The sequence below is a fragment of the Hyaloscypha bicolor genome (assembly GCF_002865645.1).
Source record: "Hyaloscypha bicolor E unplaced genomic scaffold K444scaffold_17, whole genome shotgun sequence".
NCBI lineage: Eukaryota > Fungi > Ascomycota > Leotiomycetes > Helotiales > Hyaloscyphaceae > Hyaloscypha > Hyaloscypha bicolor.
In genome coordinates, this window is record NW_020194519.1 from 1,116,122 (window position 1) to 1,133,523 (window position 17,402).

The 17,402-nt window shown below is 50.4% G+C and overlaps 6 protein-coding genes across 6 annotated transcripts; 5 read left to right on the forward strand and 1 right to left on the reverse strand.

The window, feature by feature from the left end:
* Positions 1–745: 745 nt before the first annotated feature.
* K444DRAFT_520153 (putative Serine/threonine-protein kinase CLA4) lies at positions 746–3,316 on the forward strand (the record flags this gene model as incomplete). The annotated part of the gene is made up of 3 exons (XM_024874023.1): positions 746–2,710; positions 2,758–2,857; positions 2,907–3,316. The coding sequence occupies 3 exons, from the start codon at positions 746–748 to the stop codon at positions 3,314–3,316; spliced, it is 2,475 nt and encodes an 824-aa protein (XP_024741743.1).
* Positions 3,317–3,995: 679 nt separating this feature from the next.
* K444DRAFT_554189 (uncharacterized protein) lies at positions 3,996–6,202 on the forward strand. Its single transcript, XM_024876640.1, has 2 exons — positions 3,996–4,335; positions 4,398–6,202. Exons 1-2 carry the CDS (start codon positions 4,198–4,200, stop codon positions 6,153–6,155), a joined length of 1,896 nt encoding a protein of 631 aa, XP_024741744.1. The 5' UTR covers positions 3,996–4,197; the 3' UTR covers positions 6,156–6,202.
* Positions 6,203–6,623: 421 nt separating this feature from the next.
* Positions 6,624–6,935, reverse strand: K444DRAFT_608521 (uncharacterized protein; the record flags this gene model as incomplete). Its single annotated transcript, XM_024879400.1, has 1 exon — positions 6,624–6,935. Exon 1 carries the CDS (start codon positions 6,796–6,798, stop codon positions 6,625–6,627), a length of 174 nt encoding a protein of 57 aa, XP_024741745.1. The 5' UTR covers positions 6,799–6,935.
* An 81-nt stretch (positions 6,936–7,016) lies between these two features.
* Positions 7,017–8,764, forward strand: K444DRAFT_582351 (glycoside hydrolase family 27 protein; the record flags this gene model as incomplete). Its single annotated transcript, XM_024877790.1, has 4 exons — positions 7,017–7,119; positions 7,173–7,746; positions 7,796–7,977; positions 8,026–8,764. The coding sequence occupies 4 exons, from the start codon at positions 7,017–7,019 to the stop codon at positions 8,679–8,681; spliced, it is 1,515 nt and encodes a 504-aa protein (XP_024741746.1). The 3' UTR covers positions 8,682–8,764.
* A 5,045-nt stretch (positions 8,765–13,809) lies between these two features.
* K444DRAFT_207171 (alpha/beta-hydrolase) lies at positions 13,810–15,167 on the forward strand. The gene is made up of 3 exons (XM_024871051.1): positions 13,810–14,268; positions 14,417–14,496; positions 14,733–15,167. The coding sequence occupies exons 1-3, from the start codon at positions 13,932–13,934 to the stop codon at positions 15,084–15,086; spliced, it is 771 nt and encodes a 256-aa protein (XP_024741747.1). The 5' UTR covers positions 13,810–13,931; the 3' UTR covers positions 15,087–15,167.
* Positions 15,168–15,646: 479 nt separating this feature from the next.
* Positions 15,647–16,690, forward strand: K444DRAFT_608527 (uncharacterized protein). The gene is made up of 3 exons (XM_024879401.1): positions 15,647–15,967; positions 16,023–16,166; positions 16,226–16,690. The coding sequence occupies exons 1-3, from the start codon at positions 15,808–15,810 to the stop codon at positions 16,504–16,506; spliced, it is 585 nt and encodes a 194-aa protein (XP_024741748.1). The 5' UTR covers positions 15,647–15,807; the 3' UTR covers positions 16,507–16,690.
* The last annotated feature ends 712 nt before the right edge of the window (positions 16,691–17,402 follow it).

Below are 17,402 nucleotides of genomic sequence, written 5' to 3' on the forward strand. Positions count from 1 at the left end.
CCACAAGACCTCCGCGCCCACGACCGCGCAAACCACTTCTCCCTTCGACTTCTGCTGGCCTGTCGAGAGCTCTTTCGGCGCGGCTAGACGCTGTGCGAGACGGGAACCTGCGCTTCGGTCGGTCGAGGCAGGGCAAACTGTGAATCCCCCCAAGCGAACGCGGAGCGACCGCGACGGCAACGACTCACGAGCAAATACCCTCACTAACTCATGACGAACGAAGTGCTACTTGTAAGGATCAGAGTCTTCAACCTTTGGCTGTGATTCCTCGCGTTCAGTGCTAATTGCAGTTGCGTTGCAGGACGATCAACGATTTCCTTTACGATACCCCGCAGCGACTTTACACTGCACCTTTGAATAAAAACAACCGCGGAGTCATTCTAGTCGTAATCCTGTACATCTTGCAAAAATGGCTTCTCAGAATAGGTACGTTTCTTTTTGCGCTTTTGCACAGTTCGCGCGGTGTTACAGTATCTGGAAACACGGGGTGGATCTGAAGCGATCACTCGCGGCTCGCGTTCTCGAGGGGCCGGATTCGAAGATCCAACAACAAAATGTTCCCCCCTCCTATTGTCGCGTCGACAATGGTTTGCTGCTCTTGTTATTCAACATGATGGCTGATTATTCTCCTGCATACAGCATCTACACTCCTGGTCAATTCATGAACCCTGGCCCTGCTCCTCGACCCCCCACCGAACGTCCCCGACTCAACCTTACCCCTTCTACCTCTAATATTCCCGGCAATATGTCTCAATTGAGCATTAATTCCCCCATTACCCGCACCGCGACCTCTACATACACGGGTGCGACGGTATCTCTTCCTATCCAAAAGCCCGATGGTCAAGGTGGTGTTGCAGTCATCAAGGAAGGCTGGGCTTCGGTTAAGGAGGGAAAGAACTTCATTCAACCATGGAAGCAAAAGTTCTTGATCCTGCGAAAGGAGCAGCTCGACTTTCACAAGACCGATGGTGGTAAGATCTCTTACTCAATCGTCCTCAAGGATGTTTTGGGCGTTTCTCGAGTCGAGGCTGCTGGTACGATCTTCGAGATCAAGCGTGCGCTGAACGGCCAATCCACGAACCCCGGTGATGATGATGGACTCTCCAGGACTCTGCAAATCAAGGTCAAGGGTGACGACGATCTGTATGAGTGGATTGACTTCATCTATGCGCGCTGTCCTGGCATGGGCGGTGTCAGCAACCCTACCAACTTCAGCCATTCGGTTCACGTTGGTTTCGATCCCAACACTGGTGAATTCGTTGGTCTTCCCCCGGAGTGGTCCAAGCTTCTCAACTCGTCCGCCATTACCAAGGAGGACTATGAGCGCAACCCGCAAGCCGTCTTTGAGGTACTGGAGTTTTACTCTGATATCACTAAGCGAGCCCAGAACGCCAACCAATACCCAAGCTTAACCCCGACACCACCAGTCTCGGCCAATTCCAACAAGCAACTTGGTTATGGCATGAGTGGCGTCAATGTTGCTCCTCCTCGTCCAATTCAACAAACTCAACGCAACAATAGTTTCCCCACTCCGCCAGGTTCTAGCAGCTCAAGCAATGCTCCGCGCCGCCCGACTCCCCCGGAGAGCCAGCAGCAACGACAGCAGATGCAGGCAATGGCTTCGAACTACGTTGACCCGCAATTACGTGAGGAGCAACGCCAGAAGCAACTTGAGGCTCAGCGCCAACGTGACCGAGAGATGGAGGAGCAAAACCGTCGGGATATGGAGGCTTATAATGCTTCTCTTCCAAAGACTCGGCCCACTATCGCTCAGCAGGAGGTTGGTGGATTCGGCGGTGGTGCGACCACTGATCGGTATAACCCTTCGAGAGCTCCCCCACCTGCCCCACGCGCCGCACCTCAACCCCAAGCAGCACCGTCCCTCCGAACCCAACGACAAGCTCCATCTGCACCAACCCCCAGCAATGGCGCCCGTCCTCCCATGGCCACTCAGCAGAGTTCCTCTATTCCTCAACAGAATGGAGGATCCCGCTCACCTGCCCGTACTGAGCAAAGCACTCAGCGTGCCCAAGAGCCTCGTTACCAAAATGGTCCTAATGGTGTTCAGACTTCTGCTCCCCGTGCTGCCACCAACGGTCAAGCTAACCCGCCTCCTTCTCGTCTTCCAGCACCAGTTAACCAAATTAAGCCTCTCAATGTTGCAAACAAGCAACCTGCGGGCAACAATGGCATCCAACAAAATGATGCTGTTAAGGCCGCTGAGGCTGCGTTGACTGCCAAGCCACCTGCTGAGCGTAAGCAAGATGTTCGTATGTCCACGATGTCTGAGAACGAGGTCATGGCCAAGTTGAAAGAGGCTGTTTCCAAGGATGATCCGAACATGTCCTACTCCAAGCAAAAGAAGATTGGCCAGGGTGCGTCTGGTTCCGTCTATGTTGCGAAGGTCAAGGAGAACCCATTGTCGCCAATTGCTCGTGAGGTTATTCGTCAACAAGGCAGCAAGGCCCAAGTTGCTATCAAGCAGATGGACTTGGCGCACCAACCACGGAAGGAGTTGATCGTCAACGAGATCATGGTCATGAAGGACAGCAAGCACCGCAACATCGTCAACTTCCTTGACGCGTTCTTGCGCAACAACTCTTCGGAGCTTTGGGTCGTCATGGAGTATATGGAGGGAGGCGCCTTGACCGACGTCATTGACAACAACCCAACCATCACCGAGGACCAAATCTCCACGATCTGTCTTGAGGTAAAGAAAGAACTTGGATTAGCAAAGATCAAAACTGACGATACCAGACTTGCCGTGGGCTTGAGCATTTGCACAACCAATCCATCATCCACCGTGACATCAAGAGTGACAACGTTCTGCTCGATGCTCGTGGTAACGTCAAGATCAGTAAGCCTCGCTAACCCCCTTTTACGTGGCTCGAGCTAACCGATCTCAGCCGACTTCGGTTTCTGCGCTAAGCTCACCGAGTCCAAGTCTAAGCGCGCCACCATGGTCGGTACCCCTTACTGGATGGCTCCCGAGGTCGTCAAGCAAAAGGAGTATGGCCCGAAGGTTGATATCTGGTCCTTGGGCATCATGGCAATTGAGATGATCGAGTCCGAGCCTCCCTACCTCAACGAGGAGCCTTTGAAGGCCTTGTACCTGATCGCCACGAACGGTACTCCGCGCCTCAAGAAGCCTGAGAAGTTGAGCAAGGAGTTGAAGGCTTTCTTGTCCGTTTGCCTCTGCGTCGACATCCGAAGCAGAGCCTCGGCCGCCGAACTTCTTCAACATGACTTCTTGAAGCACGGCTGCTCTCTCCAGAGCTTGGCCGACCTTCTCGCTTTCCGTCGAAACGCCAAGTAAAGGCAGCCCAAAAGTTTATATCTGCACGGCCTGGCATACTGGCTTCAAGGATATTGATTGGTGGTTTCTTTTCTTCTCCCTCATTGCGGGCTAAATGCATCAATTCATGTTGGCCCCGGTACATATGACCAGCATGGATTCCTCGGCGTTGGGTGGCTTGGTTTTGTTTTCTGCCCTCTGTATTCTCGACACTCGCAGCGAGCCGGCACAATAAATGGGGGTCTTGCTTCGGAAGGATGGATCATATCTGATTGAGTTTCCGTTACGCAAAATTCATGGAAACGGCAAATGAGAAATATTTGCTTTCTTCGTTACTTTTTACGGAATGGATATTCTCGCCATTATGCGGCAGACATTGTCCATTGCGGATTCATTAGGGGATCTCGGATCTCAGGTCGAGGGATATGGTTTATGAGAGCATGAGAAGCAAGTTAAACGGCGTTAGTCTAGACTTGAATGAGTGCTAGAAAAATGATCATAGAATGATTTTGCATCGTTTGAACCCTGTGACTAATGTCTGAAACAGCAGCTGACATGATTTCCACCCGATGATAAAGAAAATGACTGACACTTGTCAGAGAACAATAGCAGCAGACAAACACGCTTCCTTTCATCACCCCTGTTTGGAAACGACCCCAGATGCCATCTAGTTTAGCCTCGGCGATGGTGGTTTGCCCTGGCTAGCCTGGTCTGAACCGTGGCTTCTGATTGGTCCCGACGTCACAGCTCAGCTCAGCTCCCAGGCTAGAAATCATGACAGGTTGGCGGAAGGCCTCCTTTTTCAACATCCTGATTTCCTTGTTCTCAAACTTCACGCCATCCATGGCAGCGCAAACGATATTACACCGCTAGAGGGTTAGAGACAGGGAACAGGAAGGCACATGGCGCCGTTAATACCGTCTGCGAAGGCGACGCTGTCGTATCCGTTGTACGCATGCGATTTCGATCCCCTCGATGCGGATAGGCTTGTTGTTGGCGGTGGTGGAGGCGCGGGGAGGAGCGGTGTTGGCAATAAAATTGTGAGTCCAACAGCTTCCTCGCTGCAAGATCCTCAGAGGGTGGAAGCTAATGGGCGAGACAGACAGTCCTAGATACCTCCAAATCCACAGAGCTTATAGAGGTCAGCGAAGCAGATCTCAGCAAAGACCAAGACAATGTCACGAGTCTCGCGGTGGGGCAAAGGAAAGGGCGAGCAACGCTCGTGTATGCGGGCGTGAACTCCAGTCCGCAGGATGTGGAGAAGGGAAGGAACACGCATTTCCGCGTGTTTGGCATCGAGCCTGCTGGAGGAGCGAAGGGGAAAGGGAAAGGCAAGGGCAAATCTGGTCCTGCTGTTGAGGAGAAGCCTTCTGAATACAAGATCGCGGAGATGGGCAGGTCGAAGCTGTTTGAGAGTAAGGAGAAGGATATCTATCAGCGGATTACAAGGCTCTCGAAGCCGTTCCCCCATCAGCCGCAGCTGGGAGCTGTGTGCACCGGCCGCTTCACGAGTCCGATGTCAGAGATTGTGTTGTTTGATACGAGTGCCATTGCGCCGCCGAACTCGAGGGGCGGCGTGCAGAGTAATCGGGAGGCGGTCGATGTGGATTTTATTCAGACGGGGGATAATGAGTACATGTTTGCGTACTGCGATGTGCACGATGTGTATGTCAAGAAGATCACTTCGAAGACAGATGAGGATGAGCCGGACCTCGTGTACACGACTCCTGGTTCGAGATCCCCAGAAAAGCCCGCGGTGCCATCATTCAGAGCCATGAGATGGTTGACGAAAGACCTTCTTCTCATGCTCACGAATATCTCTAGGGATAGTGGAGCCGTGCTGCAGATCCTCCGTTTACCACCTGGCGGTAAAGGAGAGTGCAGAATCGCACAATCTCTACGCCTCCCAGATCGAATCACGAAAGCTACTGGCATGGCAGTAGCAAACCTCACACCACCACTCAACCCCTCCTCGCCCCAAGATTACACACAATTCGTGATCGCAGTCGCAGGACGGGACATCTCGCTCTCGCTCTTCAAAGTCGACCTCCAAGTTGAAGGCGCCATCTCGCTCGTCACGAAAATCAAGGCGTTCAAGACATTCAAGGATGTTCACCCGATGCAAATCACGAGCCTTGCATTCTCGAATTTTGTTCCTCCTACGCATCCAGTGACAGCGAGTACGCCGCCGCAGTATCTCAAGCTAGCAAGTGTGGGCGTAAGCAATACGGTGGTTGTGCATACTCTCCCTCTCTTCCCGGTGCCGTTGTCGGTGAAGAGAGGACAGTCCAAGACACCGCGCTACGTCGTCGCCTTACCATCCACCAAAGCTGTCTTCGGAGGCACCGTCATTCTATCCATTATCGGTGTGTTGATAGCCGCGATTTTCATACAAGGGATACTAGAGGTGAGAGGAGGAGTGCCGGTGTATCTGAACGCCAGGAGTCACTTGCCTGTTATCTGGCAGGAGGCGCTGGGACGCCCTTATGAATTCCCTCCCGGCTACAATACACTTACTTCAGCCATTCCTCACCCATCAGGTGATGTTAATTACGAGGAGGATTCCGGCTCCGCAGTAAGACTCCCAGATTTCTTCGCGAAGTTGAAACAAGGCAGTAGCGAAGGTGTTTATGTACTGAAAGAGGGGCCCGGGGGAGTGAAGGTCGCGATGCATGGCGAGAAGGAGAAGCATGGAGGCGTCAAGTGGGAGGCGTTGAGTAGGGAGCAGAAGGAGAAGTGGAAGGGGAAGTTGAGGGATGCGGGGCATTGGGCGGAGGAGATGGGGGAGACGGTTCTTAAGGGCGTGGTGTTCGGGGAGATTGCTGGGGCTGTTGGGCAGGCTGTTGCGGGGGGGTTGTGAGAGGAGAAGATTGTAGGAAGTAAGATATGTAGAATTCAATGATGAGATAATGGTCAAGCATGGTGGGTTGGGAAGATTCCTTTGCTTGTGATATAAGTAACCCGCTCTATATGCCGGCAATTGCAAAGGGGCATACATCCGGAATATCTGATATTCCGACAAGGATGATGATGGCAGCCCCCGAGGCCCCTCTCAACTTTACCATCTCATCCAAAGTTCACGGATCTTGGCACTCGCGCACCAATCAGAACCCGAACTTCCCCTCTCCATAGATCCCCTTTTCGAGCAGGGGGTGAAGTCTTGAAAAAAAAAACCCGCAAACTCCACACCTTCACGGCGCCGAGAAGCGGGGTTTGACGGGGTGGTACGTCAAACGTCAGTTCTTCCGGCAGCACTTGCTGTAAACTGCAAGATCTTCATGCCCAAGAAAAATTCCACGAGAGTTTCACCCGTTTTAATCATCCATCGCTCAGGATGTGAGCCGAGCGGCTCTTAGCGGCGGAGATGAAAATGTGACATTGGTTGTCTGGCAAGTGCTTTCTGATCGTCGGGAATCGGACCGCAGTCCACGGAGAGGAACCTGCCTTAAGTTGGCAAGCCGGTTAAGAAAGTAGGTTCGGCCGGAGAAGATGCGAGATGACATGCGTGTCTAACCCCGCTGTGGGGAATGGAAAAGGTTTCTTTGATTGCGTGAGTGAGGAGAGGGCCGTAAAGTCATGGTCTGAGTAACGTTGTGCTTCAATGACGGGTTTAGGTGATCTGCGCTTATATGTCTCATTGCCCCTCTTCCCTCTTCCTATTTTTCTTCTTCTTGTGTTTGAAAGAGAGTAAAGGGATTGCGGTGGCACAGAGATATATATCATGGCTTTCAAGAACCTGTTAAGAGGAGCTGCGGTAGCGGCCTTCCTTGCGTCGAAAGTTGAAGCTGTCGATAATGGACTTGCGATCACGCCTCAGATGGGCTGTGAGCTTGCTCTGTTCCCAAATTCTGACCATGAGAGAGCTAATGGGCAATAGGGGATAACTGGAATTCGTTCGGATGCGATGTCTCAGAAACCTTGCTCCTGCAGACCGCGCAACTCATTGTGGACTACGGGCTCAAAGACCTAGGCTACCACTACGTGATCCTCGACGACTGCTGGTCCATTGGCCGCAACGCCAGCCACAACAACTCGCTCATCGCGAACCCGGAAAAGTTCCCCAATGGCATGGCTGCGGTTGCAGATCAGCTCCACGCCTTGGGATTGGGCTTTGGAATGTATTCGGATGCGGGCAAGTATACGTGTGGTGGGTATGCGGGCAGTTTGGGGTATGAGACAGTTGATGCGAATACGTTTGCGGAGTGGGGGGTGGATTATTTGAAGTATGATAATTGTTTTAATATGGGGCAGGCGGGGAACCAGATGATTAGTTCGGCGAGGTACGAGGTTATGGCGAATGCTCTTAATGCTACAGGGCGACCGATTTTGTACTCGCTTTGCAATTGGGGTGAGGATTATCCGTGGAATTGGGGCTCGACTATTGCGAATAGTTGGAGGATTTCCGGGGATGTTTATGATTCTTGGGATCAGCCGGATTCGAGATGCCCTTGGTACGAAGTTCTTGGAAATTTCTCAAGTGTAGAAGCTAATATTCAGCAGTGACGGACCTGATGCATGGAACTGTGGCCTTCCAGGATTCCACTGCTCGGTGACGAACATCATGAACAAGGCTTCTTTCATCGTTTCAAAAGCTCAACCTGGGGCTTGGAACGACTTAGATATGCTCGAAGTTGGAAACGGTGCCATGACTGATGCTGAATACGTTGCTCATTTCAGCATGTGTAAGTCTTTCCCCATCTCGTTGAGCCAACTTGCTTACCAGAAAATAGGGGCCGCAGCGAAAAGTCCTCTCATCCTCGGAAACGACATCCGCGTTGTACCAGCAAAAGACCTCGCCATCCTCTCTAACGCAGCCGTAATCGCAGTCAACCAAGACCCATCCGGCTCCAGCGCTGCTCGCCGCTGGATGTACTCCACCGACTCCACCGACGCGTACGGAGGTTCCGCTCTCCAACTTTGGTCCGGAAGTCTCAAATCCACAACTGGTGGCCAATACAACGACATGGTGGTCCTCCTCATAAACGGCGCGAATGAAACCATGGTCATGAACGCTACCCTCGCTGACATCTTCGTCGACAGCGGGGCTGCAGGGACCGCTCGCCAGGTGAAAATCTCTTGGGAAGCCCGCGATTTATGGGCGAACAGGATGAGTGAGGCGGAAGCACAGGCTATCATCGATGCCAGCTCGGCGACGGGGAATGCTACGAATGGGTATAATGCCACGATGGTGGGCAGTGGAAGGTATAATGCTACGAAGACGAGCTATGCGCAGGGGTTGAAGAATAATGATACGTTACTTCTGGGGAATGTGACGACGACTGTGGGCCCGTCGGGGACAGTTACCGCAACAGTTGAGAGGCATGGGGCGGCGTTGTTTAGGTTGAGAGCTTTGCCTACTGGGGTAAAAAAGAGGGATGAGCTGTGAGAAGCGGGGGTGTAACTATAGCTAGTATAAGGTTTTCGCTCTTTCCTGGTTCACATGAGCAAGAGTGAAAGTCAAGAAGCGCGTTATTTACCTTCGTGATAATCACTTTTCAGGAAGAGCCACCTGCTAGGGTTTAGCCTCCAAAGCTACGGACTTGAAATTTCCATCCGCCTTATCTTAAGTCAGCCCTTCTCCTCGTATTTGTTACTTCAATACATTTTCTTGTACTATTGTCGAGAGTAAGATGTCTATTTTGATCTCGCTTAACCCCTTTCCCGCCTCCTGAACAGAAGCAGCCCCTATGGCCCGAAGCTGGGCATGAACGTAGCGAACCTGCACAAACATTTGAGCATTTGAATCCTTCAAAGAAGAGTACTCAGATTAATTTCTGATGCCATGAGCACTACTCCACAATATCATTCCGAACCACTCCTTATTTCGCAAGGCTAGCGGCTGCATCAAGCTCCTCTTTGTCACCGGCATCCGCAAAACTGGGTTTCAAATTCCCATCCATTTCCTCCTCTTCTAAAGCTATGCTAATTTTCTTCCGATCTTCCAGAACCCTATCCGCCTGTTCCCTAGTGAAATAATTTGTCCCAAAACGCAAAAGCTCAGCATCACCTTGTCCAAGCCTAACTCTTTACGGCAAATTCCTGGACAGCCATCTTTGATATTGCCGTGACTGTTGAAGTACGTAACATGATTGATCTCGCAGACACCCTCCTCTTTTCCTTTGTGTTTCGCAGTATGTACAAACGCAAAGGAGGCACATCTTCGTGGACCCTTTTTGGATCCAAGGTTTGCCTTTTTGCATACGTTTGCATATGAAACAAGGGTCACCTTATTTGTAGAATTGTTGGTGGGTTTCGTGTCTGGGCTATGGGTAGGTTCAAACGTTAGTGAATGGGTGGCTGGTCATGCTAGGATTTTCATACCATCGTGTCTAGATCTAATATGGCCTCGGTTCCGCTAACTGTAAAGACTTGCGATGGAAAATTGAGGAAGAGCAATTCGAAGATGGGTTTGAACTTGAATGGTTTGGAAGTGCTGGTCGAGATTTTGGGAAGACTTAAATATCGCTGAATACTAGTTAGTTTCAAACGAAGCAACAAAGAATTTTTGCTCTCCATTTCAGCACTGGCCGGTACGTTCTTGAATCACGTTTGTAAATTTTCGGTGCGGGTGTATGCATACACAGAGTCTGCATTGGAAGTTTTGTGAAACCTGCGCTGCAAAAGTTTAACGATTTGGTGCATTTTGGCATGCCGCAATTGCCAGCTTAACTTCACCATAGAAGGCCGTTGCAGAAAGCTTACTGAAACCTTGAGTGCCGACTTGCTGGCTGGTTTGTGTCTTTCGGAAATCATTCGACAAAGCTGAAATGGCATGAGTCTGCTAGGACCCAGAGCTCCGAACTCGAAGCAGTGTGGCTCTGAGGACTGACACGACTAGTGCGAAAAGCACCAGTGGATTTCAATCAACTTGCTTAGCTATTTGGTTAGAGTGATAGCTGCAGATGAGACTCGTAGCTTGGTTGAACTTGTGAGGTCACATTTCTTTTCCTATCTTGGATGAGGGATTCGAAGGGAGTAAGGAAAATGCGAGTGAAATATTAGAACGATATCTTTGCCCTCAAGATAGTCAAGAGAATCACAGACAGCGCTTCCTGCCTTTCCGTTTGATAATCTCTTTACCCCTATTCCTTGACAGTATTTACGGAGCCGCAAATCATAGCACTTCTTGAGCGAGGTTATTCTTAGCTGATGAAACGACGGGAACGGAATTTGCCCAAACCAGGACCCCGATCCCTTTCTTCCACATTCCATCCGAGGGTGAAAGGGATTGTCCGTTGCGAGTCGTTGGTAATAAGCAACGGAGGCTGATTAAAGAGCTATTTACGAACCCTTGGCTCCTGCTAGCGTGAATTGCTCTCCCACTCTCTGCCCCAATGAATTCTCATCTCGTACTCTCCCCCGGTCGGAAATTTCTAAAATTGCAAGGTTGTTCGGGATTTCCCCCTGATTCTAGGAGGCTTGCGGCACATCATCTTCGATCGGCGGCTCGCGTTTGGTAAGACGGATATACATGTCGGGTATTTGCCTATTTTCATAGATTCGGAGTGTCTACGGTAATGTATCACGCAACCTTATTCCAAGTACCTGAATGATAGAGGGGTGGTGAAGGTAACATGCCGAGTCATTGTGTTGATATTCGTGGAAGCTCTCTGTCTCGTATCTTCGTATTCTGCACATGGTGACTCCTCGCATCTTCGCGGCGGTAAGCAGCGCACTGGGTTAACCTGTCTACCTGTGTGCTCCACGGGTGAGTTACAAGGGTGCGAATGAGGACCACCGGGTTATTTCTGCCTGATTTTTGACTTGAAGAAAATCGACTTTTCAACCTCAAGATAGAACCAGTTCTATAACGCTTTTATAACAGTTCATATACAGTTTAGAAACGCTTAAGTTAGGGGGTTAGGGTACGGGTTAGTTACGGTTTGTCGGGGGTCCGGAGGGCGGTGGGAGCCCCGCTTGGGAACACTTCAGAAATGGTTTGCATACAGTTAGAAAATAGTTAAAAAACAGGATTTGGGTTACTTACTATAAAGATACAATTAATGTACAGCAAACAGGATACAGTAAAGCTATATCCTGTTCGCTGTGCTACAGTATATAGACGGGAATTTGATACCTGACGAAAATCTCATCTGGTTACTTTGAATCCCTGTAATCTCACCCGGTGGAGCACACGGGTTAACCATCTACGCTGTAGACTCTCTTCGCGGCTGCTTTAGTCATCGACCAAAGCATAATTTTGCAGTCAAAGGTGACCGCTAGGAGGCCCGAGCGCTTTAGCTCTAAGGGGTCCGTGTGAAATGCTTTGCCATGTTCTCTTGCCGATGCTACAGTCTCTCCCCTAAATAAAACGTAGCGCGGCCAGGGTACGGTATACGTCAGAACGGCCATGCCAGCCTTGTCACGCTACGCTTTATTTAGGGGAGATAGTAGTTGGGTTCGATTCCCAAATAACTGCTCCTGGTGGCGATAGCACCCCTTCGACTAGTGGCCCCTAAAAAAAGGCGCTAGATACCAAAAATCAACGATAATGCAGTTTAGGGGAGAGTACGCCGCACCCCATCTTTGAAGAGTTGGGATTCCAATCCTTCGAAGAACATCCACGTGCAGATTACTACCCCACGGACACCACCATGCACAATGCTCATCCCGACCCATGAGTAAGGATTGTGGAGTGAAAGCTAATCCCAAGTGGCCGTCTTGGTGCTTCTAGTTATAGCAAGATCGATGCAACGAGGAGCCGCCACCGCCGGGCAAACATGGATTACATCGAGTAAGCCACTAAAATTGATAATGCGGGGAGGTATCGGCGGTGTATCGCATGTTCTCCCATCTGCATTATTTTCAACCTCATCCAATCTTGAGGACTCATCAGCGCGGCCGATGTGTAGTGGAACATTAGACATTCTACCACACGTTACAATCCTTGCTCTTCAAAGCTATAAGATCACCAAATATTACACAGAATTCGTTTGGGAACGAAAAAAATCTCGGCATAATTTATTAATTCCCATGCTCACTTTCAGAAATAGCCCAGCGTCAAAGTTACCAACGAGAAGTTTTTCGGTCCAATACACCCGAGCCCCGAGGCGGAGGCGTAGCAATCCATCGTTTATTGGAGCTCAACCTTATCTGGACAGAAACTAGCGCTTGCTTTAAAGTTTCGTAGACGCAGAAACTGGAATTCATGCATGCTTCATTGTGCAATCAATATGACCAGACTAAGGGGGCCGTGAGCGAAGCAGCCCCAGTAAATTCCAAGCGAGAAACACAATTAAGAGGTCCGGGCGAAACAAGACTAACGCTCACATATCTCATAACAAGTGTGAGAACAAACTTGGATGTAAAGGTGATGTCGTAGATGCTGTGGAAGGATTCAAAGGCGAAAAAGGGAATGGACGAGGTCTTTTCGAACCAATTCGGCTTAGCGCACGATACACGTGACTCACCATTTTATTTTACCCAATTTCCAGCCGCCAGTCTTCTTGAACGACACATCGTCCAACTCCACCATTGATTTTCCATCACCGCGTCTGTATAGACGAGGAGCTACGCCGCAACAGGGCCAAGAGCAAGTGTCCAGAGCTAACGCGCTGGGTTCCCAAGGAGGAGTTCAGTCGCTCACGCGAAGATCCAAACGCCACCAGCTACGGCGTCTATTTCCATTACCCTGAATCCTGCGAACTGGTACCAATTGGGGCCTCTGGGCCAGAGCCGCTAGTTTCCCAATATGCTGTCTGCCATCTAAACTTCTTGGCTTGGGGTCCGTTGCTCCCCGGATCGCTCCAATGGCGGGGCAAGCTTCACACATTATTTGACAGGACGGACTATTGCCAACAGCCAACAGCCAACTCTTCAACGGCGGGTTGTTGGCGCCACGTAGTCGTGGCACACACTGATATCCGTTTATTAATCTGATCGCTACGGCAGGGTGCGGCTTCAAATACCCAAGTTGCCAAACCGTCAGAATGGCGTCAACGGCCAGGATAAAGAAATCGCTGGTGCATTTGCGGGATCGGACAAGCGGGCAAGAGCCGCTCCCGCCGCAGTCTTAGTGAGCTATCAATATCCTAAATAGGCATTGAGGAGGTTGGGGTGGGGTTTATGTTCCATTCTTCCTTAGCATCTGAGCTAAACTCTTAATGCTGACTGGCTCGGGGATACGAGCCACGACCGAGGCATGCGGTGGTCGTAAGCACGGAGATCTCTCGCACATGACCTTGGAAAACCGGCGGGGCGCTCTGAAGTACAGTGACTTTCAGTCGTCATGTCTCATTCTCATCACCGCTCTTCGTCGGGTTCTCGGCGCTTTATACAATTGTTTCCCGCTCGGGTTCGGCTCGTGCCTCAAAGCCTTTAGTCGGCCGCGAAAATCTCACATCTGCTGGGTCATGCATTCATTGGCTGCATTTGCGATCTCTCAGCTTTGATTGGCTATTGCCAGGATTCCCCTGTAGTCTGCCCGCAATCGCCGCCGTAAACTAACATAAGGACTAGGGGATAATTCTTTATTATCAAGGATGCAATATGGAAGGGGCAGGTATCCGCGCTGATGGATCAAGCAAGTGTTCAGAAACATGCACATCGATGGAATCAACAAAATAATGCCTGAATTCGCTTCTTGTATATTTGCGTCGCAGTTGTCTTTGCAAAATTCACTACGAGCGATATAATAATGTCTAGGCCGGTTTTTGTTTGTGTTCCGGGAGCCTCACATTCACATCTTATCTATGAGCCGCTGAGGGCGGCTCTGGCGTCCCACGGCTACGCTGCTTATCCTCTTTCTCTTCCATCAGTAGGAGGAAATCCTCCAACATACGACTTTACCGAAGATGTCCGCGCAATAAGGGATCTGTGTGCTGAACTTGTGGACTCAGGGCAAGACGTTATCTTGGTCATGCATGCTTACGGAGGACTGCCTGGTGGAGAAGCACTTTGGGGACTTGGAAGAGGCGAGAGAACGCAAAGGGGGTTAAGAGGCGGAGTTATTCGACTTGTCTTCATCATGTCTTGTAAGTTTGGAAGGATTGTGTTTTCTTTACCCTGTTCAGATTTTTGAGGGCCATCAAATCGGTGGCTTAGAAAATAACGCAAGCATAGGAGTTGCTTAACAACTTCGAGTTTCTCTTGGTATTGACTTTGCTGACTTCCAACTTTCAGGGCTGGCAGTGGAGGGATTCCAAGGGAGTCCAAGAGGGGATGTTACTGGAATGTTCCCCTACATGCGTTGTGATTTACGGGTCAGTTGCTTCAAATTCAGGTTTCAATTCCTTCAACCAAAAGTGAAATTTGAGAAAGCTTCACGTGGGAATTTTGTATCACTATTTCTTCGTTCAAGAGTGAACGTCGAAGAAGTTTCACCTGGGAACTTTGTGGCAGTAAGGAAAGATTTGACACTGGAGAATATTCTCTCTTCTCTATTTTGGACCATTTTGCTATGTATCAAGGCAGTCAATTGTTCCTAACGATGTTCTAGGCTGGTATTACAACAATTGATCCTCGGCAAGCTCGAAATGTCTTCTATAACGATATGCCCAGAGCTGAGGCGGAATACTGGACTTCACAGCTACTTCCTCAAAGCATCGGCGTCTTCTGGAGCCAGACTACGTACGCATCATGGCGCTATATCCCTACCACTTACGTTCTATGCGGCCAGGACAATTGCGTGACGTTACCCTACGCCGAGATGATGCTGCAAACAGCATCAGAGTCACGGCCAAACATGATCGACGTGGTTGAGAGGTGCGAGGATGGAGGCCACAGTATTATGCTGAGTAGAGTGGAATGGACGACGAACATGTTACGAAGAGCCGCTGGAGAGAGAGTATGATTACTGACTACAATGAGTACAGTACATGAGGTACCCCTAGCAAATTGTACATTCGAAGAAGCATTTTGGATCTCGCTAGACAGCCGAAGTTTGGGCTATTTCCGTCCGTAGAAAGAGATGGACAATATTTTGGCCAAATCAAGTCAGCGCCTGGGCACGCCGTCATTTAGTCTTACGAGGCTCTGGATTCTCCGGAAGGTCGGGAACCCCACAGCAAAGTTCTACCTTCGATTGTATTCTTCCAAAACCTTCTTTCGCATCGCATCGGGAAACGTCAATACTCTGCGCACGTTTGCAATCGGCACGTGAAGAATGGCCGGTCAGGGTTTCGGGTTTGCGAGAGCGAGGCTGACTGCGGTGATTGGACATTCTCGAAGCGAAACAAAGGGTCAAACATGACGCCGTTGACAGATCTCGGGCCTCCCACTCTTGCACGGACATGGCAAGACTATGCTATATCCCATCTCGAGCTCAAGCATAGGGTTTCTCAACAACACAGACTGCTCCGATGCGAAGATGGCTATGAATTTGCAGACATTCTTGTGGGACCAGTGTTCGAGTATACGAGAAGGGAGAGATCAGTTGAGGATAAAAAGGATGGAAAGTCCAAAAGTATTTCATATCCATCATCAATCATCAACTCTCTTCTCTCTTCTTTGCTCAATACTCTAAAGTCCTTTAATTTTTCATTGTCCGGTACAACACCCACCACATAATCAAAATGCCTGTCACAGAACGTCTCATTCTCCCAGTCCAGAGCGGAGCAGACTGGAAAGAGCCTCTCAAGTTCCTCCTCCAGACCCTCAAGAAGCAAGAAGGCAACATCCGCACAAGATGGGGTCCCCACAGCGAGAACGTTGACAACCTCGAGCTCCTGATCGGTGAGTTCATCTCCCCCTTACCACTAAATTCTTCAGGTCTCTGACAAAACACTAGGCTGGGAATCCGAGGCTGCGCAACAAACTTTCCAGAACTCATCAGACTTTGGCACCGTCATGTCACAGCTCAAGCCCATCCTCCGCGAGGAGCCCACCGTCTACTTCGTGCAATTCGTACCCTATGCACCCAAGGAAGTCATCGGTCCGCCTCCCTTGTTCCTCCCCCCTTTTTCATGCCCCCTATTAACCAGTTGTGCACAGATGCCTCCATCGTGCAGGTGATCACCGTCCCTGCCTCCCAAGAAAGCGCCATCAAATCCACGATTGAATCTTACAAGTCCGTGTCCGGCTGCACCGGCGCCTCATCCGGCCTCTCCCTCGCAGAAGTTAAGGGCAAAGGAGCCAAGGTCTGCGTTGCAGTTGTCGGCTGGGAGTCTCTCGAGCACAGCCAAACCAACGCCACGAAGGTGGACGTAGGAAGCGACGTCGAGGTCCACCACGTCAACTTCCGCTACCCCGTCAAGGGCTTCCGCGGTCTGTAGATCTTCGGCCTTATCTCTTCATGCCGTTCGGTTTGGCCGAGCATAGGGGAGCCGGCAGGCAAGGGGTGATACACAGGGGGGGAAACAAGGAGTGGTCACTGGTTGGCCAAAACAAACATGCATATATATATAGAATGGAAAAAGGTTACCTTGCAGCACAACAAACCGGTAGAGATGAATGGTTCAGTCAAGTCGGTCATTTCCATCCATAACAAATATCAAGCCCCTATTATAACAAAACCCGCGTCTCCCATATTTGGAACTGAACTACAGGTCGGACAGCTGGTCGTTTCTCCGAAATAGCCCTCCCAATCACGGGAATCCCATCGTATGCTCACGACTAATCGCACAGAGCCGCGAAGGAGTGTAGATACGACACACCCAATCACCTCACAGTCTTCCCCACAATCCCAATTAGCTGTCACCCGTCCATCCTGGCTTGCCTGGTACGCCTCACACAAGTGACAAAGATACTCCGAACAGGAAACATTGATTATCCCGACTCCGTTCTCGCAGCCATGCACCCGCCTGCACCTCCGCACCTTACAAACCCTCCCCTCTCACGGACCCCCTCGCTTGGAGCCGAAAGCCCCACGTCCTACCTCGTTCTCCACGCTCCTCAACTGGCCCAAGTACCAATACAACTTCCCAGTTTATGCATCTCACACTGCTTCCTTCATCATCACCACCACCCATTCCCTCCCCCACTTCACCCCCTCTCTCCCTCTCCCTCTCCCCCCTCCCCAAAAAGCTAATAATAAGCCCCGCCTCCAACTTTGACAACACATCCTACATACACACTTAATTAGTATCGCATGATATTGCACCATCACCGAGTAGCGCAGACTGTACCACAGTCATGCATTGACCGCTTACGGGCCTTGCTCACACTCGGC

Coding starts and splice junctions, on each gene's coding strand:
- K444DRAFT_554189 (XM_024876640.1), top strand. CDS start 4,198: ATGGCGCCGTTAATACCGTCTGCGAAGGCGACGCTGTCGTATCCGTTG. Junction 4,336..4,397: donor GCGGTGTTGGCAATAAAATT/GTGAGTCCAACA, acceptor TGGGCGAGACAG/ACAGTCCTAGATACCTCCAA.
- K444DRAFT_207171 (XM_024871051.1), top strand. CDS start 13,932: ATGTCTAGGCCGGTTTTTGTTTGTGTTCCGGGAGCCTCACATTCACAT. Junction 14,269..14,416: donor ACTTGTCTTCATCATGTCTT/GTAAGTTTGGAA, acceptor TCCAACTTTCAG/GGCTGGCAGTGGAGGGATTC. Junction 14,497..14,732: donor ACATGCGTTGTGATTTACGG/GTCAGTTGCTTC, acceptor ACGATGTTCTAG/GCTGGTATTACAACAATTGA.
- K444DRAFT_608527 (XM_024879401.1), top strand. CDS start 15,808: ATGCCTGTCACAGAACGTCTCATTCTCCCAGTCCAGAGCGGAGCAGAC. Junction 15,968..16,022: donor CAACCTCGAGCTCCTGATCG/GTGAGTTCATCT, acceptor ACAAAACACTAG/GCTGGGAATCCGAGGCTGCG. Junction 16,167..16,225: donor TGCACCCAAGGAAGTCATCG/GTCCGCCTCCCT, acceptor AGTTGTGCACAG/ATGCCTCCATCGTGCAGGTG.